The following is a 24,241-nucleotide window of genomic DNA, read 5'->3' as shown; positions in this document are numbered from 1 at the left end:
CCTGTTGTCTTACTTTGTCTTTTTTCTTTTTCATGGTAGGTCTCTGAACAACAACTTCTTCACATAAATTGCTGAACGTGAAGAAGAGATGGCCAGTTCAGCACGAGAACATCTGCTTTTTGTGAGACGTCGCAACCCGCAGCTCCGGTATACTCTGAGCCCAGAGAATCTGCAGAGTTTGGCATCTCAAGGCACCATGGCTGAGAACATGAATTTGCAACGTGCCAACAGTGACACTGACTTAGTGACCTCAGATAGCAGGTCTAGTTTGACAGCCAGTATGTATGAATACACCTTGGGGCAATCTCAGAACCTCATCATTTTCTGGGATATTAAGGAAGAAGTTGATCCAACTGACTGGATAGGACTTTATCACATTGGTAAGTCAGAAACTTGCTGTAATACTTCTTTGTTATTTGCTTCTTTTTGCTTGTTTGTTACATCATCTTTCCTTCTTCTGGTATGCATTCCGACACACTGCATGATTAAAATAAAGTTGAGGTGAGATTGCAGTGAGTCACCTCAGCTCACTCTTTGCTCTTCTTAATGCAATGAGCTATGGGAAAACATGATTCTAATTTCTGTAGATGTGGTTCCATAGTGACCTACTAGAGGGTGAAATGTGTTCTTCTTAAGGAACAAATGTTCATGCAGTTTCCCATGTTTACTTTTGCTGCAGACTAGCTTACTAACTGAAAAAATCGAAGTACTGCATTCATCGTGTAATTTGACATGGTAACTGTGATAAAACTTTCTGGACAAGTACATTCTCAATGTGTTTGAACACTTTTTTTCCCCAAATTCTTTTTAGAACTGAAACTGTATCAGTTTTGAATGCATGAAAATTTGTTTATAAAAAAAATGTTAAAGTAGAAACATTTCTAAAATTTTTTATGCTGTTCAAGAGGATCGCAGGAAGGAACATCTATTTTAGAGGAGGGAGTTGAAGGGAGCTTTTAGATGATGGACAAGGGCCTGTGGGCAGTGTGTGCATTAGTTAGGTCAAAGGTTTTTGCTGTGAATCAGTAGGTCAAAGGTTTTTGCTGTGACCCTGACATCAAGAGAAATTTAATATGGGATTTTGCCTTGTTCTATGTGTAATCAAAGCCCTAGATCCAGATTTTCCTGCTGTGTTTGTGGCTTCGAGCTGTCCAAAGGACTAGGAGCTGGAGTGTGTTTAGTTGGTGGTATCGCTGGCACGTGGGGTCTGGTCTCCTTCTAAAGTAATCCAGTTAATGTGCACTAAAAGCACTCTCTGAATTTAGCTAAAATGCTCAGTAAGAGGAATGTCTATGTGATCTGTTTCAAATTAGCACTGCTTCTCTGATTTAACTGCTGATGTCAAGAAGACACTGTCAGTTTAACCTACCAAAAGCAGATATAGCAGAAACTGGTGGAAACAGGTCTGGCCACTGGCACTTTGTCCAGTCTTTCTCCGAGGCATCCTATTACTGCATCGTTTCCTGTGTCTTGCTGGGGAGAGGCCGTTTCCAGTTCTCATTCTTTTTGCCTGATTTTTTTTTTCTTTTTTCTTCTCCCAAATTACTGCATATCTGCAAACTGTACAGAATTGGTTTGTGCTGTTCCCTACTTAACCTTAGGGGACCTTTAGCTTACCTTTAGCTCTACTGGAGAAGCTCCATGAGCTTTTCCTGGAATGAGCTGTGTATGTGTACCAACATTTAAACTATCTAAACGATGAACTCTGATCAGCAGCCATGAATCTTCCCAATAGCATTGGCAGCCTGAAGTGTAGTCTGTGCTGTAAAATGCACAGACTACTAAATGAAGCTTAAAAAATATGATTTAAATACACTGAAAATTTCCTCTTTCCTCTGAAGAAAAATGAAACTTCTCTCTTTCCTTCTTCTTTATTAAGTTAAGCTATTTCATAGCATTTCAGGATTGGTTTTTAAAACCCTGAACTGCAGTACCCTTTATAATAATCTAATAGGTCTCATTTTTGGTTGTAGGTAATGTTGTTCTACTTTCATAATTAAAAATGTTTCTGCCTTCAGGCTGTCAAGCTCATACAGCACAAAATAAAATTCAGTTATTACAGCTTCTTATAATTCTATAATGAATAGCTAAATTTAGGTCATGTTGGGCCTAAAAGCTGCATAATACTACTGTGTAATATCAGAGTATGAGATAAGTGTTTGTTTTCCTGTTTGTATTGTTAAATAATGAAAGATTTGGGAACTCCTCAACACCTAGCTTTCTTCTTTTCTGCCACTTGAAATTCATCAGCACAGGTGAGAGTTTTGTTACTGATTTTAAAGTAGATGTGTTGAGAAACTTTAGGGCTGATGGCTACATCATTCTGAAGGATGAAATCACACATTTTGCACAACCTGAGAGGTAAGGGTATATTCAGTCTGATAGACATGCTTTGTCTATCTTTTTTTCCTTTAATAAACTTGAATATATAGCATAATTAAAAATAAACATATACATTTTTAAGTGTGTGATCTAAAAGCTTTCAGTTTGCATAATTTTTAAATATTCTAGATAAGATCTAGAGATGATAAGATAGAGACTGTTTTTTGTAAGGTGATGTGCAGCTATTTGAGGAGTTGCTCCTGCAGGCTTTGGTTCTGAGATGCTTGTGTGCTTGTACATTGATTAAAGGGAGAACCAAATTTGTCCAAAAGACTGTAGGGTAAAGTCCAGGATTTTCAGTCCCTCATAATAATCAGTGTGAATTTACTACTTTGGAAAAGTGCGAACACTCCTTATTTTCTTAGGAGTAGGATGTTTATGGGTTAATATATTGAAAAATAAAAGCTCAGTTCTCAGACACATATAAAATTTAAAGTAGTTGCTTAAAGTTATCCCTTCTGGTCCTGGTTTCGAATTGAAACCATTTTGGTTACAGAGTTGCTGTCCTCTGGCACTGCCAACTGAAGGCAACACAGATTGTGTGCAGTGATTGACATGGGGCAGCTCTGGGCCTGTCCCAGCCTGATGCTGTACCTGTAGGGTCCCAGCACTTGTAGTAAAGCACCATTTTTCAGGGAGTGAGGAGTAGAAAAAGGCAGATATTTTGACCTTACTTAAACAAACAAAAAATGACCCAAACCCACCATCACCAAAAGCACAAAAACCCCATGTTGCACAACCAAAAGCACAATCCCATGACTTTTTTTATGCTGGTTGTACAATTGGCTTTTATGATGAAAGCTGGATCACTGTTCGGATGAGGGAAGGAGTGGCCGTCAATTCTGTAAACGAACAGATGGGGAAATTCTGAAAATGAGAATCGTTCTGAGCTGAGGCTTTAGTACAGAGGGATCTGTCAAAGATCAGGAGCAGTCCAGGTAAATTTGTCACTTCAAATTAATTTTGTGGAATACATTCATTATAAAAGGGATTGAAAGTGACACACTGGGAAACGGTCTTCATTAATATATTCACTCTCATTATTTTATGTTCAATTCACTCAATATTTTCAGTCACAAGAAAGCAGTTATTTCTGCACTTCGAAGTGTGGCTTTACTGCATGGTTCAAATTGCAGTGTCATACTAGGAATTTTACTGCTTTCTATATCCCTTTCCTTTTACGAGACTCTGTACACATTACTATACAAATTCACTTCTGCAGGTACATCAGTTGGTACAGCTGATCATAAGGCTGTCAGTACAGTAGTCAATCACTGGCTTTCCTGCTACGTAGTATGTAAAGGTTTATGAGTAATTAGTTTGCAGTGAGCAGCAGGTGGAGCTTTCTCTCACTGTAAAAAATATTTCAGAGAAGTATTTCATCTTTTAAATGTTTACAAAATTAGATCTTTTTTTTTTTCTTTTTAGAAAGGGAAAAACCTGAAGGGAGAAAAACAATCATTTTATTCTGAGGGGATGATTATTTTTATTTTAATTTTTTTATTTTTATTTTTATTATTTTTATTTTTATTTTTTTCCAGTGCATGTGGACTTTTTCCACATTTGTACCTGACTGGAGGTTGCAGTGAGGAGGATGTTGGTCTCTTTTTTATGGTGACAAGTGATAGAATGTATAGAATGGCCTCAAGTTACACCATGGGATGTTTAGATTGGATATCAGAATTTATTCACAGAAAGTGTGGTTAGGCAGTGGAATATGCTACTGAGGAAGTTGATGGAGTCACTGTCTCTGCATCTGTGAACATGGCATGGTTTAGTGGTGGACTTGCAGTATGAGGTGATGGTTGAAACATATAGGACTTTCCAACCTATATGTTTTCTACAAAAGATTGCAGTCATTCCCTGTCATATTCTCAGGATACTCCTCTTTGGTAACTTTTGATGTTCAGTCTTTCAGTGCAAGTAGCTGAACTTAGGTATGAAAAAAATCTACATAGAATTCTGTGTTTTAGCAATGTTTTTAGATTGGGATGTGAGTTCGATGGTTCCTTCTTTTATCCCATATATGTATCTTCTGATTTCAGTCTTTTGTAGCTGAACTGTGGTATGATTTCTTGTTGAGGGATGGCTTTGTTGAGCATCTCTTTCTTTCCCAAATGCATTCCTAAGGATTGCCAAAAGAAAAGGGTGCGTGAAAAAGATGGTGTCTTCTGTGGAGGAAAGCATCTTTTCTTTTTCCTGAATATTTCGGGTTTTGTACTGCTTCAATTCTTTAATGTCTCAGTAACGCTTCTTGAACAATCCTGTCCTTGAAGGTCTGTTAAAGTAGCTTTTTAGTTTCACAGGTGAGATCTGTGGAGAATGTAAATAGTACATCAGTATGAGCACAGAGACTATGTGAAAGGGACAAGTGGTATTTCTGATTATTAGCTTTTTGGGTAAATTGAGCAGTGTTGCATGAAACCTGAAATTGTTGAATATAAAATACAGATTTATCATTTTGAATTCAGCTTTAATTTGTCTGGAATGGGCTTTTCCTATCATCTTCAGGCCTACATGTGGGGATTATGAAGTGAAAGTGACAGGGCAGGGTGAAGTTCAGTGTGGAGCTTTGTAGTGGAAGTGCTATACTTGTGCCTCATCTGAAGAGTAAAGGTCCATTTCCAGTGCTTCTATCTTAATAAAAAAAAACAACAACAATTCTGTGTTTTTTTTTTAATTCTGGAGCACTATTGGATTTAGGACTGAAAGTTTTCACCTTTTGAAGCAATAGACACCAGTTAACAAACATATTTTTCTTCCTCTTAGCTCTGTGTAGGTTGCCTTGTCCAGTACTGGATTTTGTACTGCACTTGTTTGTTCTAAACAGTGTGTAAAGCACTGGAGTTTTACAGATATCCTTCAATGCTGACCAATGAGTGTAAAAGCTTCATCGTAAAACCTCTGAAATTCTCTAAATATTTCAATTTATTTCAGTGGTTTATTATTATTATTTTTTTAATATAAGACTTCTAGTGAGGAAGACTGCACAAAATATTGGACACAGATGAAGTAAAAAAGAAGAGAAGGTTTTTCAGTTCAAATTAATAATTGTGAGACACCCAGGTTTTCTTGACGCTGTGTGTTGTTGTAGCAACGGTGTACTGTGTATTTGGAAAGTGAGAACACTTAAAGATGAACAGAATGAGAACTACCTGGGTCTGCAGGCCAAGCAGGTATTGTGGTGTAGTGACAGTGACTCATAAGGTGCTGAGTGAAGGCAAACCTTGATGAGTTTTATGGGTTGCTTTGAAGTCTCACATTTAAAGAATTCATAAAGTACAGAATAAAGAATAAAAAATCAGGGGAGAGATGTAAACCCTATATTTGAAGTAGATTAACTCAAAATTGCTGAAGTTGGCCTATTTTTGCCATTATTCACAGAGTCCTGATTATGAGATGCATGCTCCTTTCCTGAGAGCCTTAGCACATTTAAAATGGTGGTTATCAAGGGTCATCATCTTTATTTCCCTCAGCTCTTTCACCCAGGCTGTTAGAATTTTTGTTGTACCTACAGCATGAATACTCAATAGCCTGTTTAAAAAACAAGAAGGAATAAAAGGTGGAAAGAAAAACCTGATGCTGAGCTATGTAGGACAATTTAGATGGATCTACATTTATACTAAGCCTCCTAGGGTAGTGGAGGTTGGAGCTTTTCCATTTCCCGTCAGACAAGATTAAAGAGGAAAAAAGCTTTCATGTAAACTGCCTTTAATACATGTGAAATAGCGGCTTAAATTAGACAGAGAGATTAGAAAAATATAAGATACTTCATCCTCAGCAGATTTCTCTGGTTTCCATTATAGAAAATGTAGAAAATAATAACTTCATTATTTTCTGGAAAAGCCTGATTATTAACTTCTTTTTTTCTTTTTTCTCTCTCTGTTTTTTAGCGATATGATTATTTGAAAATCAAATGAACAGTACTTTCTTATGGCTAGTTATTCTGCACAGCAGTATTATTTTGTGATTACTCCTAGCTTTGCCTGTGGCTGAAGTTTGTAAAATACAGGTATGCCTTTCTGTATAAGTCAGTCAGTCCTTACCCAGCTTGGTCCTTGGTAGAAGCTTTGGCTTAGATTTCCAAGAACGTGGCTTTGTGTTCTTTGTGACTCAGCCTGTGGGGATTTGTTTTATTTTTTCATTGTCTTAGCTGAATATCTAAACACTGTAGTGGTTTTGTTCTCTCTAAAAAATAAAAAAATAAAAATTAGGTCTGGCTCCAAAGCTCTTGAAGAGACATCCCTGAGTATGCTGACATGTCCATGAAACTTATGCTGCAGATGTATGCTTAAATGAAATGTATAGTAAAGCTAACCTCATAGGAAACCCTAGGAAGGAATAAAGGAGAGAACTTGAAATCATGTTGGGATTGGCATCAGTCTGTTTCTATTTCATATTGATATTTGTGATTAGCAGAAGTGTGTGGAAAAATCAGCCTTGAAATACATCATTTGCTGATGACTTAGTAATATTATGGAAAGATGTAACAGCTTGCATGCCACTTCTTGAGCGAGCTAGTGGAAAGAGGAGGCAGCCTAATTCAGGAACTGGATCGTAAAATTGTATGCAGTGAGGCTTACAGTGATTAAAACAAAAGATTGGTACCAAACCAAGGATCTTTGGAAGCCAGCTTTCCCTCTAGGTGTTGCATTTTAATCTTACGCTGCTCTTTCTTCAGAGAGCCTGAGCCATATGCAAAGCTACTTTTTTCCCTAAATTTGGGAAATTTGGTACTAAATTCGGTACTTTCTCCTCCTCAATTGTAATCCAATAAATTGTGCCCAAGAATCACATTAGAGTCAGTACAATACCTTTTCTTTTCTGCAAAAACTGAAAATGAATAGATAGTTCTTTCTCTGTGTTTTGTTTGCATAGAACAGATCCCTTATGAAGATACACTCACTGAATTACAAGACACTGCTATATTCAAGAAGAAAGGAATTAATTTCCTGATTAAAAAGCAAAACAAAGTATTTTAATAGGATATTTATATCAGGAAGAAGTTCAAGCTATGATTAAATTTTGCCACAACTTCTAAATTTTTCAGTTAATTGCGATTCAAGTTTTTGAGATACCCCTGACCTCAAAACTAGACAAATGTAGCTTCAGGGAGGACTCTTTCAACTTTCTCAGTCAGTATCTTTTCACTGCAAAAGGTTTGGATGTGACAACATTTATAATCCTTTGGAGAGAAAGCAGTATGCTTCCCACCCTGCCTTTCTGATTGCAAGTGGCTGTTCCAGCAGATGGGAAGATGCCAAATACAAACACTGATTAATGTTAAACAATGTACGTTCCTGAAATGATAATCTTCCATTTTTATCATAACGTTGCCTTGTGCTAGTGTGTCTTTTTTTACATTTGTTTGGAAGGGACTCTCATTTTGCTTTTTTTTTTTTAAGACACTTGCTGTGCTGTTTTCTGACATCAAATCAACGTGCCAACACAGTATTATTTTCAAAATAATTTGGAAAATTATTAATTCAGCTATTGATTTGTTTAATGTAAGTAATAGGTTATGGATTACTTCTGCATTATGCACAGTGTTAGAATTCCTCCTTTAAATTTTTTATGTAGTTCTTGGCTCCTTCACTGGCACAGATTTATCAAGCTGAGTGTTGAATATATACACTGAGAATACGATCAATGTAATTAAAACCATTATTACTTAAAAAGGTGAGAAACATGCATACTAGGACTCAACACTTTATTGGTGAATATCTTTAATACATCCATTTAGGAGGTGCTGATACTAGATAGGAAGGATCTTAAATTATGACTGGAGAAAGTTACTGAAGGTGCCGGCATTGCTTGTAGTCAGCTTCCTTTCTTAGCGAGCCCATCAAGACACAACTGGCACAAGAGATGTGCTGATGTGGGGCGAAGGTGTTATAAGAATGCAGTTACGCTGACTGCTTAGCTGGCTCTTACTCCTTGGGAAAGACAAAGCTTGCAAATGTCTGAATTGGCAGTGTTTCTTGTCTCCCTGCCCAGCAGCATTCATGACTCCATGGCTCTCACTCTGGTGGGCAGCCAGTTCTCAGGATAACAGATCCCATACCTCAGAGCTTTGTTCCAAGGTCTGTTCAAATTCTCTTCTCATGATTGGCCTCCTTTGTCTAGCAGTCACTCAAGAGTTCATGTCCAATTGATCTTCTGGGGTATTTCAAATCACCGGTCCCTCATTACATTGCTAGTGCGTTTAGCAGTCCTTGAAAGTTTAAAAAGAAATTGTTAGGTTCATTGCTTTTGTCATTTTGCCCTGGCTTTGGACTAAATGAATCCTTTGTCTCTCAGTATGCAGTAATGCAAAAATTGAACGTACAGTTCCTATAGAAATAATAGCCATTTCTCACGTATTGCTTTAGGAGGGGGAAGAGGAAAAGATGCAGCAAAAGTTCATCACCTTGTATGGAGGATGAAAGATACATACTATAAAGGATTAAGTGAACGTAAGGGGGCTTATTTTAAAATTTTATAGAATATATTCAAAATAACTGGTGTCATCATTGAGATAACATAATCACAGTGGAACTGGACAAGGGATATTTATTAAGTAATACCTGAGAATTAAGTTGGAGCTTGATTTGTTCTTGCATATTGCTGTTAATATCGAGCTCTCTTAAACCATACACAGGTGGAGGTTTGATGGATACAGGTCATCAGTTTCAATTTTTCTTACAGAAAGTATGGCTAGAAATTTAGTTTGTGATTTTCCATGACAGTAATTCTCTGATCCTTACAATTTGGTTGCCATTAGAAGTTCTTATTAACAGATATGATATGAACTCTTGTGTTTTATGAATTCTTCCTTCATGGAGAATTTGAGCTTTCTAGTGGTTATGAATATGGTTTACATGAGCGGAGCTGCACATCAGGATAACTTTAGATAGATTCTGTCTGAAAGCTTGAACCTACCAGGTGTCATTGCTAAAAAGAGGTAAGAATTAAAAGCATTCAGTGCATTGTAAGATCAGGACTTTAATCGATGTTTCATTTTACTGTCAGAAGCAGAAGTGCTTTCTTGCATATGAATCCAATTAAATCTAAATAGATTTGACTTTATGCGATGAAATACACGTAGTAGAATGTTGCAGTGCAACACTAGACAAATTGCATATTTATCTCAGTTACAATGCTATAATGGCCTTTTGAAAAAAAGAAAAAAAAAGATTGTCTTCCTATGTTCACTGTAGTTTCATTGGTATATAATTTAATTCATGACATAGTTCAGCAGATGGTAGCCTGCAGGGAAAAGGAGGATTCACTTAACCGTTTTATCAGCATAGATGCATCTCTGAATTTTGGTAGTTTTACCTAAAGGCAGTTGTTCTCAAGATACTGGTAGAGATTAAATAATCTATTGAAGACAACGAGTGAGATTTTTGAAGTTATTATTTAAAGAGTAGTATTTAATGTGAAGCCCACAGCACCATTTCTATGACATAATATTTAACTTGTAAAATACTTGAACAATAGGATGAAAAGCGCATTTTCCTTTCTGTTTTAAAAGCGAAAAAATAATCTGTTTTGTGCAAGTAAAAGCAAGCACAGCCCTCTTGCCATCACTGGGGTTTTATCAAATTATCCAAAATAGATTTATGACTTTTGTTGTTTATTCAGCTAGATGTTCTGAATCATTAACATCTAAGGTTTAGACTTTACAAGACAGCCTCAATTACAGCACACTTGATTGAATGCATTCCTGTTCAAGCTGTTCAATAAAAATTATCACCTTTCAGATTAGTGAAGGTCATTGTTTTAGGTGCTACCTTTTTCTGACTACCGGCTGAGCAGAAGTAACTGTGCATTGAAATGTGAAGTAAAGGTTATGAAGGGAAGATACAGATTTACTTAAGAGTAACATAAATGAGATTTACAGGAGCCCATTTTACCATTATGAAACCATGAAGGAGCACAGTGCGCATTATCAACAATAGTAACTGAGAATGTGGTTTCACTTTTGTCTTGCGCTCTCCTTTCTCCTTCTCTTGCAGCCTAATATTTCCGCTCTCTTTGTTGGCTGGTACAACTGCCAGTCAGTACAGCTGGGAGCTAAACTTGCAAGGAATTTACTCTCCAAAGAGAACAAGCTTCCCTGTGTTGGTTAGCTTCTTGAATTGGATGAAGGAGAGCATCTGAGGTAGCTAGAGTAGCATTTTACACTGGAATTCTCCATTAGACCCACTCAGACACAGCATGCAGCAGCCACACCAGCACAGAGGGTGTAATGGAATATTATTTGTTGGCTGCTGTAGTAGGAGTGCAAGTCAAATTGTGCTTTCTCTGATTACTTATTTATGCTCTGATTTTCCTTGTATGTCTGGGAGTAGACAAGTTGGTAAGCCTTTGTTTCTAGTTGCATTCAAACTGCAGGTTCTGTTTTTGGCTTGCAGAGTCCCCAAGGAATTACTGTTCTTTAAAAATACGTTGATAAGTATTCTAAAAGAATCGTGGAAATGTTGTGTGCTTTCAAGATATTTACAGAAATTAAAAAAGCTTCTCTGTCATCACTAGCCTACGCATTTTTGAGGTCCTTTTTGCTATTGACTATTAATACTGTGAGAAGAAGCTTTTCACTTCTTAGACATCTATCTTCTTTATTTTCCACTACTGATAATTTTATTATAATTGACTTTGTTTTTTGTAAAATAAAACAGTTTCTAAAGTGTTGAACAAGACTTTTTTCTTTTAGCTTTGTTCTTATCCAGATTAATCAGCACGGCCATCTAGTACTTGCTATGAGTAGATTTGTTGTCATTCTTTTTGTAAAAGAGATATTTCTTAAACCGAAATAAATAATTCATCATGTTACAGACCTACAAAAGCATATGTGTGGAGAGAAAGATCTAGGGAATGTGTAGAGGAAAGAAGTCATTCCTATTACTCTGAAAATTAAATGATGGTTCTGAAGACAGGGTAGCAATGTTCCTGGTTGCTAATATGGGAAAAAGATATTTATACTGCCCATGCGTTACTCTAGAGTTAACTTATCCTTGAAATCCTAAATTCTCTCCTGGTGAAGCGGATTGAAAAGATTTTGGGCAATCTTCCAAGCTCCTTTTTCAATCTTCTGAATCTCCTTCATGAGGGATAATGAAGAATAGATAATCATGATGCTATTGCTCGCGATGCGATTGGATAATGACTTTTTACTTAGGGCTGCTGTGCAGTTAGACACAGTTAATCCAAACCTCAGCATAAAATAACATTTTAATTTCCAACAGAGAACACTCTTCCTTTTAGCCAGAGAATGAATCACCAACTATTAGGTTGGTTATTTGTTCCTCAAGACTAATTACTAATGTCATGGCCATCTTGTAGATATTTACTCACTGTGGACACTGCAAACAAATGAAAGCTTTGTTTGAGTGGTTGAATATAAAGGGCAATAATCTAAAAATGCCTACAGCTTGAATCTTGTAATTGTTTTTATGGGTGAGAAGACCCTTTTGAAGTATTTTATTTCACAGTGGTAGAAGAGGATGAACTTTTTTAAGGGCTCTGCTTGCTCAGTTTAAGGGATCAAAATTACTTACCGTTACTCCATGTTTTACCCAGGTAAAGGCTGAGTAATTTCATTCTGAAAATGAACTCCCTGGTAATGAGCTACGTAACCTGAAAAGAAGTGCTGGATTTTTGGCTGTTGTTATTCCCCAGAAGAAGGCTGAGATCTTCTCTATCATATCTTCTGAACGTATAGAGTGTTTCTGGAGGTGGGTGGGGGAGAATCCTATTTATTTTGTAAATAATACATTTTTTTCATTTTAGTTTGATTTCTTTCTCCAAATCCCAATCCTGCTCCTTCCACAGAGTTTCTCTTGTTGTAAGAATCTGTGGATTTCTGTCAAATGTTAGGTTTATGACATTGTGGAGCAAACAAACAAGAGTAGGACATTATTTTGTTTCTTCTATCTCTACACAGTTTTTTTCTGTTCCTGTCAGTTCATAGTGTTCTTGCACATCTTCTCACTGTCACTCCTGCCTTTGTATCTTCCCTTGCATTTTTATGTTATATTTCTTTTGGTGAATCTGAATAGGATAATTCTTAAAAATGATCAAGTTTCATCTACCTTGCCCTTAAAAAACATTTAGAATCATAGAATGGCTCAGATTGAAGGATACTTTAAAGGTCGTCTTATTCCAACTCCCTTGCCATGGGCAGGATTGCCACCCGCTAGAACAGGTAGCTCAGGGCCCATCCAACCTGGCCTTGAGTGCCTCCAGGAATGGGACATCCACAACCTCTCTGGGCAACCTGTTCCAGTGCCTCATCACCCTCTGAGTAAAGGATTTCTTTCTAGCATCTAACCTTAATCTCCCTTCTTTTAGTTTAAAGCTATTCTCCCTTGTCCTGTCACTATCAGACTGTGTATGAAATTGGTTGCCCTCCTGCTTATAAGCTCCCTTCAAGGTACTGGAAGGCCACAGTGAGTCTCCCTGGAGCCTTCTCTTCTCCAAGTAAATAAGCCCACCTCCCTCAATCTTTCTTCTACTTTGGAGGAGTTCCAGCCCCCTGATAATCTCTATGGCCCTTTTCTGGACCCACTCCAACAGCTCGGCATCCTTCCTGTAACAGGGGCTCCAGGCTTGGACTTAGTACTCCAGATGGGGCCTCACATGAGCAGAGTTGAGGGGAACAATCATCTTCATCCTGCTAGCCACTCCTCTCTTGTTGCAGCCCAGGTTACCCCCCCAGTTTGTGAGTAGTTGTGTTGCAACTAACTTGGCTATATCTTTTCTTTGGGAACATACGAGGCTGCAGCCCCGCAGGCAGCTTGCAGGCCTGCTCATGGTGATTGCCAGCTCTGACAGGAAACTATGTTATGGGAAAGCTGCTTGTGCCTTAGTTTTACTGTGTGAGATAACACCTTTGAGACGAGGAAATATTGCTAGATACTGGGATTAGCATTCTGAGAACTTGTGGTGAAGGAGTTAGTGAATGGCAGAGGGATATGGTGAGGTTTGGAAACCTCTTCATTTGGCTCACCAGAGAAACAGAGGGGAAAGCTACACGTGGGGATGAAGGTATATTCAGGTACAGACAAATCATTAAATAGAAAAACAAAGACCAGTGCAGTCAGCTGGAAAGACTGAACAGACATGGATGTAAGTTGTAAGAGATGTTAAAAGTAACAGAGAAAATCAAGATTGCTTTTGTGATTGAATCTGTCTAAAGAGCATCTTTGTGCTGCAGACTGGGGGTGCAGTTTCTCTCCATTGTGAGAGCCCCACTTGCTCAGTTCTCCAGATGTGGGTTGGGGGCAATAGGAGTGCCTCTCACAGCTGGCTGCTGCTGCTGCTGACATGTGGGGAGACTCAGTACCATGCTGTGACCACACTGCATTTCCAAGAGCTACTCGTGCATGGAGGATGAGCCTCCCACAAGAAAAACAGACACTTAGCATTTTTCCAGCTGAGTGTGCTTTGTCTCTTGGTGCGTGTCCAGCCGAAGACACCTATGCTGGATTGTCATGCTGCTAAATTCATGTCCAACAAACAATGGTATAGATGAATTTGAATGAAAAATTGCTTTTTTTTCCATGTAAGGATTGACAATGCTTGTATCACAGGCTTCATTCTTCACAAGCATATATATAAGCTATTTCACGACAGCTTCATTGCTTGACAAATGGACTTTTCATTTGTTCCTGTCATGATTTCAAATATTCCAAGACATGAAACCCTAGGCATATGAGTAGTTCTTGGCAAGATTATATTAATTTTTCTGAGTCTTTTTTGTTTTCAGTGAGTTGGTTGTTTCCAAGAGTTCACTTGATGACACTGCTTGACACCCTTCAACGTAGGATCCTCTTGTTTCCTTGTCTCTGGACAGATAGGTAGCCAGCATCCTCGGCTCTGTCAGGAGGTGGTTCTGTGGTGCATTATGCATTGCCCTGAAATGCTTTGTCTTGGGATGTGTACTTTGAATGAGGACTCCTGAGGGTATGCACTGGGAATCTGAAATCAAGGTCTCATGAGGCATAATGGCAGCTGTTGATTTGTTCATTTGATTGCTTGATTTGATTGTTGTTGATAATTTAAATATTGAGGAAATGGACTAAAATGTTTCAGCTTTCTTTCATCTAATGTTTTTCTCTAGGGAAAACAACAATAATAAAAAAACCAAAACAAATAACAACAAACAACTTCCTGATTAGCCATAGCGTGCAGCTTTTGAAGTGTACATAACGAAACTTACTGTTATGGGAAACAAATGTTGTGTTTTGGAGAAAAATATTTAAAGTTCTCTTGAAACTTCCTCCTTCTCATTTCTTCATAAATCTAAGACTGACTTATCTTGTTGTGTGTGTATTGGATGCATTGCTTCCAGGATGTGTTGGCTCATTTCCTTGAGGACTTCTAAATTTTCAGAATTTTTTTCAATCACAGCAGATAGCTGTAAAAGCTTTAAGGAAATGAGTCAACCTCCTGAAATAAATTGCTTGCTGAATTGAGGATGCTGTGTTCAAAATCATATATGCCCTTGATAGTTCTGTGGATATTGATTTATAGATATTCTCTGAAAATAAATTCTACGTTTCATGTTCCAAAAGAACTTGGAAAAAAATAACTTGAAAGAGCTTTTGAGGATTGCTGTTAGAAATGTAGTTATGGTCAAAATCTCTAATGTGAAATGGAGGGTGTAACTGGACTTGAGGATGACATAAGAAGTGTAACGTAAAGGTGCTGAGTTGAGTACTGTTGAGCTTTCTTAAAGACATCTCAAGTGCTAAGGGCTGCATAGGCAATATCCTTCTCTTGTTAATTCATTGCTCACAGAACACTTGTATTCTTATTTTTGAGCCTTTTCTGATGATATTCATAGTGTCCTTAGCAGCCAAAGGCAGGAGGGTTCACTTTGTAATAAGAAGTCTGCAGCCCAGCATTCGTTTGGGGGTGCGGGAGTCCCGGGAGTTTCTCTGCATGAGGCTCTGCTGACTCAGTGCATTGACAGCTGGTGGAAATCCTAAATGCTTGGTTTAAAAATAAGTAAGAGGACACCATTTTGGTAACATATACATGCCTAATGCAGTAGGTGGATGAGCCTTTGGGATTTTTCTTGTCTTCCCAAGAATTACGCAGTAATTTAGGGACAAAAGCAAGGAAGACAGCAGCAAACTTCTTGTTTTGGGATTTTGTCTCTAAAGAGCAAAACTAAAAGTAAAACCAGGTGACCTTGAACTTCTGTGTTTGACATCTCAGTGAGATCTGAACTGGGAATTTGAATCCAGTGCTAATTATTCAGCTTGTTCTGCTTTATTGTGTTACTTGCAAGCAGTGAATATGACATCCCCAGACAGATGACATACGCTGTCAGGATTTTAGACTCTCTGGAAAAATCTGTATTCATCTAGATCACAACAGAAGGAAGAGAGTGCAAGGTACTGCATGAGAGTTAATCCTCTCTTGAGGTTGTACTAGACTTCAGTTATTTTCAGTGCAGTTAGAGCTTTATCTTTATTGAGGAGTGGTGGAACAGTAAGAGGGGTTCGCTGAACAGCTGGTGTTTTTTGTTACAGGGGATTTATAACAATGGGAGGAGGAAAGGCTGTTTGCACAACTTTTGCTGCAGTCGTGTATTTGCATATAGAGGTGGCCAACAGCCAGTGGTACGTGAGAGGAATGGAAACTAGAAATTACATGTGTAGCAGTATTTATATTTATTTTCCAAGCAGAAAAGAAGGAGTGAGGTGGTATCATAATGTGTTCATCAGTTCAAAATGGCATGTAGGGCATCTCAAAACAAGGAGGGCAGGATAATTGCAGGTATGAAATCAAAACCCAACTGCGGTGCTCTGGAGAAATTGCTGCCTGTGCACAAGGAATGAGCTGAGGATAAGGCTGACTTCTTCCTCTGGTTTCTCAGTTGTTTTCAGTGTTTTGTCTGGAGCTTACAGCATTGAGCAATAGATGCACTGCAGTTCTATTATTGGGGGGCAAGTATCTGCTACTTCACTGTGAAGCTGTAGCTTCTAAGCTTTTGAATGTGACCTTTGGAGTGAAACAGAAGCACCTGTAAGGAGCTGCAGCTGCAGGTTCCACGGTGGGCCTGGCCGTGCGTTTTAATGCAGTGGAAATCCTTTTCTGAAGGAAGAGGTCATGAGTTAGTTATTCTGAGGAAAGAAGGATTAGGATAGCGATGGCTTTTTACTTCCATATATGGTTTATTTGTGAAAATGTGTCATATGGCATATGTATTACAGTTTTTCTCCAAGATATTACGAAGATCTGTGACCTTCTGTGCTTCCCAATATAAAAACAGTCTATTCTGTTTAGTTGTTAGTTTTTTACATATTTATTCTCAGTTCCTTTGAGACTGACAAGGCTGGGATGCTGCAGACGCTTGGTGATGGAGCGGCTGATGCGTCCCTTGTATGAGCTGCCAAAAGGGCAGAATATTCATGCTTTATGGGAACACTGGTGTTAAATCAGTAGAACTATTTGTCCTGAGGATTATGAAGAAATTATTGATCCTAAGTTTTCAGGAACACGTGAGAGAAATACTGCTTAAAACAAGGTTGACTTGCATGTCAGCACAGTTACCTGCTTGTGACTCTAGGTCAAGGCACGAGGGATCATATCCAGAGTGTGGTAGTGAAGATGAGCAAAATGAGGTAGCTGCAGCCACCTCCTAACCTTTGTGAAAAACTATCAGGCATGTTGTGGTAAAACATGTTTGGTCTCCTCAGCAAAGAACTGACAAAAACGTGTGAATTTCTGCCAAGTAAATAAGCCACAGGCTCCAGGCCAAGGAACCTGAATCAGGCCAGGGATGTGGCAGATTTGTAGGCACTGAGGCAGAAGAGAACAAATTAGATTTCCCGTGCCTGTATACTTCACAAAAATAGTGTCTTTGAAAGTGTACCTGCAAATTTAGAATGTGCTGCTCCCCTGAACTATTCTGGGTTACCTTGTGTCTGCTTGAATATTAATACAATCTGTAACCACACTATATTCTTTGGTGGAAAAGAATGAAAAAAACGTTGTGCTTCTATAAAGTGAACTAGGTCAGACTTCAGTCATATGCTCATCCAAAAAAGCTGTCTTCTGGTGTCTGCAGTGTTTCCTTAATTATGCTGTTAAATTCTTTGTCAGTCTGCTAACACCAGATTCAACAGTGGGGCAAATTGAGTGGGGCTAGTCGGTATTTGCATGTAATCAATTGCACGTGGTTTAGGCAGAAACTGCAGCACTGTTAAAAATTGTGTACCAGGGACTCAGTTCACAAACTGTGTCAGCAGGACTAAGTTTAATGAGTTTAATGCAACTGATCTGAATATGATTATTATTAATTTTTATAAGAAACGTTTCATTTTACTTGTAGAGCCATAGGCTTCTGTTTTTTCCTCCCTTTTTTTGTTTTGTTTTCTTTATATATTGGTATATTGCTTGCTTGCCCCTTGGGTATTTGCTCTTTGGATGTTTGAGTAGTGCTGTTCGTTGTTATCTATTAGTAATGGAATAATGTGTACCTTAATGTCATTGAGAAGGTTTAAAACACTGTACTTCAGGTGTAGCATTAGGAACAAATGCTTAGAAATTACATTGGACTTCTTATAGCTTTACTGGGCTTCATAATGAATGTGTATTATCAAATAAAATAATTCTACTAATTACTAATAGCTATATCAAATCTAAACTGAATCTTTACATTAAAAGTGGGACTCAGGTTTAAGGAGGAATCCCGGTAGAGCTAGGAATACAGCATACCACTTACAACAGTAAAGCATCTTAGCACGTTCGAAGGCAAATAATAGCTATGACCTCAATAATTTCTGAAATATTCTAATTTTTAGGTCTGCTTTTATGCCAGTTCAGAACTAAGTATTTTTTTAGAATAAACTCATTTGAGATGAAAAGCCTGAAAGAGTTTTTAGTGATGGAAAACTCATGGGATTGTAGAATCATAAAAATAATCAAGGTTGGAAAAGACTTACAAGATCATACAGTCCAACCACCACCAAAAGTTCTCACTAAACTAAATCCCTCAGCTCATTGTCTAAAAGAGATGTAGAAACTCCCAGTTAATCTTGCCATCAAGATGCAGTGAGGAGAAGGTGGAAAGTGTATCAGGGCAAAAAAAACCTGGTAATTGTGAAAAAGCAGTGAAAAAGGGAGTGATTCAGCACATTCCTTGAACAGCCTTCCTTTGCTCACTGTTTGCGTGGATGTGCTCTCTTTGTGCTGACTTATTATTCCTCTGTGGGTTTTCCACACCATTGCTTATCAGCCATTTGGGTGCCTTAGCAAACATGCACACATATAAATAAAACAGTAGTGCATTACTGTTAACTTAAGCTAGATGTTTTGCAGTTTGTAAAAACAAAAGAAGAAACTTCTTGTGCAGAGGTGTCCCCTGTATTATAGCTAATGAGTTCACTCTAACTAAGGCAAGAGGGAGGAAGCATTGACGCCAATTTCTATCTTGAGTTTGAACCCATGCTCTTGTGCTCTTTCTCTATTTTTTAGGGGATTTTATTTTGGTTTAAATGTCTGGAAGGTTGAGAAGTGATACAAGAGTGTTGTTCAAAAATATTTTTCTGTACTCCAATCCACAAGCTCTCTGGCTTTCTAATAAATTCCCTTAAAAACAAATAATGTCAAAGACAACAATAGCATAGCTTGTGCTGATGCTCAAGCAGCTCATGATAGTGAAGGTAAACAAAAAAATATATAAATAAATATCAGCTGCTAAGTAAATATTAAATCCCACAAGCTCCTTTGGTGATGTGTGCTGCAGAGAGACATATTTTATTGACAATTTAGAAACTACAAGGATTTGTAAAAGGCAGTGAGAAATTAGGTGGAATGGGCAAGGAAAAAAAGCGTTTTTAGAAATATTTGTGTTAGATGTGGGAAAGGACTCAAGCCATGGGGATGCTGACTGATGCCATGAGTGTCAGGAGACTGCAACGGGTGAAGAAGAATATTGATTGGACAACATTTGAAACTGCTAGCTGGATTATTATCCAGCATAGTCAAAAGTGAAGTAAGGAAGATGAGGATACAGGAGGCAGACTTCCTCCTTTCCTTTCACTGATGTCTCCACACGTAGCTGAAGAATGCCGTGTTACTGGCATCCGATCCAGTTGTATTTGTACCATCATAATAGTTTCATGGTTCAAACCATGAACCATTTGAAGAGGCAAAAGCTGAACTGATTTCCTGAATCCATAGCTGTGCATACCACACATGGGACAGCTCTTCTCTTTTCTGTGCATTTTATCTATGGGAATACCACATCCAGGGCTTCTTGTTTTTAGTCCTTTCCCCCTAGCCATAAGTAATAATAACGAAGTAGCATCAAGGCTAAATAAACACCAAGTAAAACAAAGGCTGAAACAGCAGGAGTGATAGAGAGGCTAAATTAGTTTCTTCAAGATCCTTGAGAAGTGTCTGGCACTGATTTTCTCCCTTGCTGATTATTCCAGGAACAAAAATAGAGCGTTGGGAAACCTAAAGGAGGGATTTATTATCAATAGCAAAATGAAACCACCAACTAGCTGGCAATAAAATCTGCTGATGGATCATCATGTGCAAAGGCTGGGTCAGCTCTTTGGTGATGCTGGCTCTGTAGCTCGGAATGTTTTGTGCTCTGAATGTTACATCCTTGCTAATGAAGAATTAATCTTTTTAAATATATATTTCTTAATATAAAATCTTTTGCTGATTCTAGTTGAAGCTTTCACCTGCACAAAGCACTGCTCAGCATAGCCAGTACAGGGCACATGTTCATGAACAATTCAGTCAACTATGCCCATTTTCTGACTGTCTTCTTTCTCCTTGGTGGCCGTCAGCAGAGCAAACCATCTGGCAAGGGAGCGCTTCCTTCCCATTACATGGCTGAGAGCTCTCTGTGAGTGGGAATTCAGCTCATTTAGGATGCCTTGTGCCTTCAGGGTTGTTTAAGAAGTAATACTACCTTTCAGCTCCTTTACTTCTGAGTTGGATGTGAGTTGTTATAGAAAAGCAATATATTTACCAAACTTAGCCTTTTAGTTTGCTTTCAGTTTGCGTATGCACAATTAATTTTTTTTCTTCAGAATTTATTTGGAGTTATTATATGTATCTAATGAATTATTTGGGTCAGAGGCTCTTATATATTGAAAGTTACAAGTTCAGGATTAGAAATGCAAGCTCCTGCTGATGGCATGGCCCTTGTGTTGATGAGTTCCATTATTTTGAGGGGCAAAAAAACCCTGAAGTTACTTTTCAGATGTAGAGTTTAGAATTGGTGGGTGTTTGTATCTCAGCAGTGCCTGTAGGGCCTGCTGGATCAAGGTGCTGCACGCAGAAAGTCCCAACCTGCAGTGGCTGAGCTCAGCTTTAGTGCAGCATGAGTGACTGCTCACACTTCATAGTCACAGAATGGCCTGGGCTGCAAAGGGCCACAAAGATCATCGAGTTTCAACCCTCCTGCCATGTTGAGGGTTCCCAACTGCTAGAGCAGGCTGCCCAGAGCCACATCCAGCCTTGCCTTGAATGCCTCCAGGAATGGGGCATCCACAGCTTTTCTGGGCAGCCTGTTCTGGTGCATTACCGCCCTCTGAGTGAAAAACTTCCTCCTAATATCTAACTTAACTCTTCCCTGTCTTAGTTTAAAACCATTCCCCCATGTTCTATTACTGTCAATTCTCCCTCCTGTTTATACACTTCCTCCAAGTACTGGAAGGTCACAGTGAGGTCTCCCCAGAGCCTTCTCTTCTCCAAGCTAAACAAGCCCAGTTCTCTCAACCTTTCTTCATAGGATAAGTGCTCCAGCCCTCTGATCATCTTAGTGACCCTTCTCTGGACACTTGTTAAAATGTAAACGTTTCTGCAGTAATGCATGGCTTAGAATACAAATGGGAAAAACACCCTAACTCATTAATGGATAATTTTAAAGTGAATTCAGCTTGTGTTTTATAGAATATAATTGCAGAAATTGAGAATTTTCCAGCACCTTGAATACTGTACAATGGGACTTGTAACTTTGTTGTTGATTATGGTGATCAATAGCTAGATCTTGCTTTCTATCAATTTGGAAGGTTTTTAACCTGTTAACAAAATATAGTTTCTAACAATAAATCATAATTTCAGTTTTATAATGAAAAGATGAAACAAGGAAATAAGCACATTGCTTATTAAAAATTGCAAAATTGAGGAGAATTTTTAAATTACGTGTCATTATTAAGTTGTAGGGCATGGGAGTCAGGATGGCTTCTGTTAATTAGAACTATCTTGGCTCCTGCTAATTAGGGCAAGGAGTTTAAAAGTTTATTTTACAGGCAGTAAGAGGTTTGATACTTGCTTAAGGTAGGTCCCTTGCAGAAGGGGGGGTATTGCTTCCACTGTATGAGCAGAAAGGAAATGGATATAGAAGGAAGAAGAAAAAGGACAGGCAGAAAAGGTGTTCTGGGTGACCCTGCAGATCCACAGTAATGTCTGCTGGTAATAAATTTACTCTGCTTCATGCAGAAAGTATACATGCAACATAAAGCATGATGCAAAATGTAATCTGCAAAACAACTTGATGCTAAGGCCTAATGTTTCAGTGAGTTTTGGTGAACAATTACCAAATAATTGTTTTCTGGTATCTGATTTTAAAATGTCGTTGATGGAAATAGAATGAGAGTAACTTGGAGCAGTTAACAAAACACACACTAAAAACATGTGTTTGTTATAAAGATCTCTCTTAAAGATCTTCTCTGCTTTCTAAACATGTGCATTTCAGTGATGTGTATGACTGACAGAGCAGGTGTATGCTTTACAGTGGTTCAAAATGGAATTTTATTTTTAGATTTGCAAACAAAAATAAAAGGAGAACGCATTCATCTTGACTGTATTTTAAGGCCTCTCTGTTATGTTAGTTGAATTTGCTTGACAGTTCCACAAGGAAAGCCTCTTTTTACAGCTAAGTTTGTAATAGGAAAATGTGTGGATATATTTTGTATCGGGTACTTGCGTGCATGAGCATGTGCTGCTTTTCTATAAAGAACAACACGAAGGCCATGAGTTAAATGACATCTCACTTTTTCCTCTGGCTGTGAGGTAACTTGAGTTCTTTACAAACTCAGTCATTCTAGAGAAAGCCCTCTGTTTAAGTGCAGCTGTGCTAGCAAAACTGTGTTTCTGTTGGTAGTGTTTATCTATCAACAGAATTTATCTGAGGTCAGGATAGGCAGTATGGACAAAAGCCCAACTTTGCTGGTATATCTTCCACACTGGGAATACTGTGTTACGTTTTCTCGTGTTTCTGGCAAAGGCTTGTGATGACTGTGTTGTTGCAGATAGAAGTGCATACCCTTTATTCCCAAGGAGCTGCAATCCTTTCCTGCATGCAGCTCAAGCAAGCTCAGCAGCCTATGCACTGTCAGCAAACAGGGGCTTATCTAATGCCATATGTGGCTGTAGTCAAGAGGGGAGATGAAAAACATGCCACAATAAACGTAGATTGGCAGATTGAATATGACACAGAAATAAAAGTTTAGATTATTTTTAAATTCATCTTTGACATCATCTAGCACACTAATGATATTTTATGGTTATTTAACACATGGATTATGTTTCTACCTTCACCGAATACTCACACTCTAGGCTACCGGGCCCGCAAGAGACTTGTACACACATTTTTTCCTTTTTGTTAGGTTTACTACCAGTAAAAACAGATAGTAATCACCTTTACTTTGCGTGTTGTAATTGACATTGCCTTGACACAGGAGCTGTTAAATAAATATATTTGTTAAATAAGTATATTTGTTAATAGCAAACCAGAAAAAAGTTTTTACACCTGTGATTAGAAAGTTGCAATCAAACACCCATTAAACAAGAGACACTGTGTGTATTTTTGCTGAATGTTGCTTCTCTTCAGGCTGCTATGGATGTATTTGTGGTTGTGGTGGTGAACTGTGTCTGTCAGAAGGAAGAGAATATTGAGAAAGGTTTAAGGTCATTGTGAAGATAGATTTACTGGGGAGATAAGACCCAACTCTGCAGGAGGTCAAGCAGAATAACTAGATGTGTGGTTAGGGGAACAGTGTATTTTCTTACTTGATCCATGTGATGCTGACATTCCTGAAATGCATCTTTTTTTTAAAGTGTTAACTTTTTCTTTCCTTTTTCTCACTGTTGCATGTTCCTTTGGGCTTTAGGTACCTTCTTTTCCTGGTTTCCCTCTCAAAAAAATTATGTTCGTTTTTCCTTCTCTCTGCTTCACCAGGCTTTTAATCCTACATTTTATCTTCCCTATATATGGCTCCTTGTACAGAGCAATTTCTCAAGAAAAAAAAAAAAGATCACGTTCACTAGTGGTTCTCAGCTATGAAAATGAGGAGATATAGGGAATAACAGGGAATTGCTTTCATCTGCGTGGAGGAAGATGAGGGCAGGCCCAGGAAGGAAAGCTAGGAGAAGTGGGAAGCAGGGGAGGGCCTGGGAGATGACAAGGGAGCACTTGGGTAGGATGTCACTTTCAGGCAGGTCCTCTGCCACAGTATACAGGGACCAGGAGAAGGGAAGATATTTTATAGGGATGGAAAGGATGATTTTGAGCCAGATTCTGCATTGATAGGTTATTGATATGGAAACAGATTCTGGGGTGAAAACAGAAAAGTAGGCTGTGAAATAAGGGGTCAGATAGGAGCTGAATGGATTGAATGATTGCAATGACTGTCTAATTTCTATTAAAGTAGCAACCCTCTTCCTACTGGTGGCTGTTTCGAGTCTTGGAGATTTTCTGTAAGAAATTAATGAACATTAATGAACATTTATGTTTTATGTTTTAAATTTTGTAGCTGGAGGAAAATAACATCAGAAAAGCATGTAGTCATATTTTTAGAAGGAAAAAAGCCTCAGTTAAATAGAGGCAAATGAA

At 38.2% G+C, this 24,241-nt stretch overlaps 1 protein-coding gene across 2 annotated transcripts in view; it reads left to right on the top strand.

Moving 5' to 3' along the window:
• The window catches only part of HECW2 (HECT, C2 and WW domain containing E3 ubiquitin protein ligase 2), a 171,626-nt gene that overhangs the window by 65,363 nt on the left and 82,022 nt on the right, over positions 1-24,241 (top strand). For both annotated transcript variants that reach the window (XM_065750608.1, XM_065750609.1), the window contains exon 2: positions 40-380. In XM_065750608.1, coding sequence (XP_065606680.1) covers positions 89-380 — 292 coding nt within the window. In that variant the 5' untranslated portion in view covers positions 40-88. The remainder of the gene's footprint in view (positions 1-39; positions 381-24,241) is intronic.

The sequence above is a fragment of the Cyrtonyx montezumae genome, unplaced genomic scaffold (genome assembly GCF_038088225.1).
Source record: "Cyrtonyx montezumae isolate F1298 unplaced genomic scaffold, pur_monq_1.0 scaffold_7, whole genome shotgun sequence".
NCBI classification, from domain to species: Eukaryota; Metazoa; Chordata; class Aves; order Galliformes; family Odontophoridae; genus Cyrtonyx; species Cyrtonyx montezumae.
This window is presented reverse-complemented; position numbering and strand designations above follow the sequence as displayed.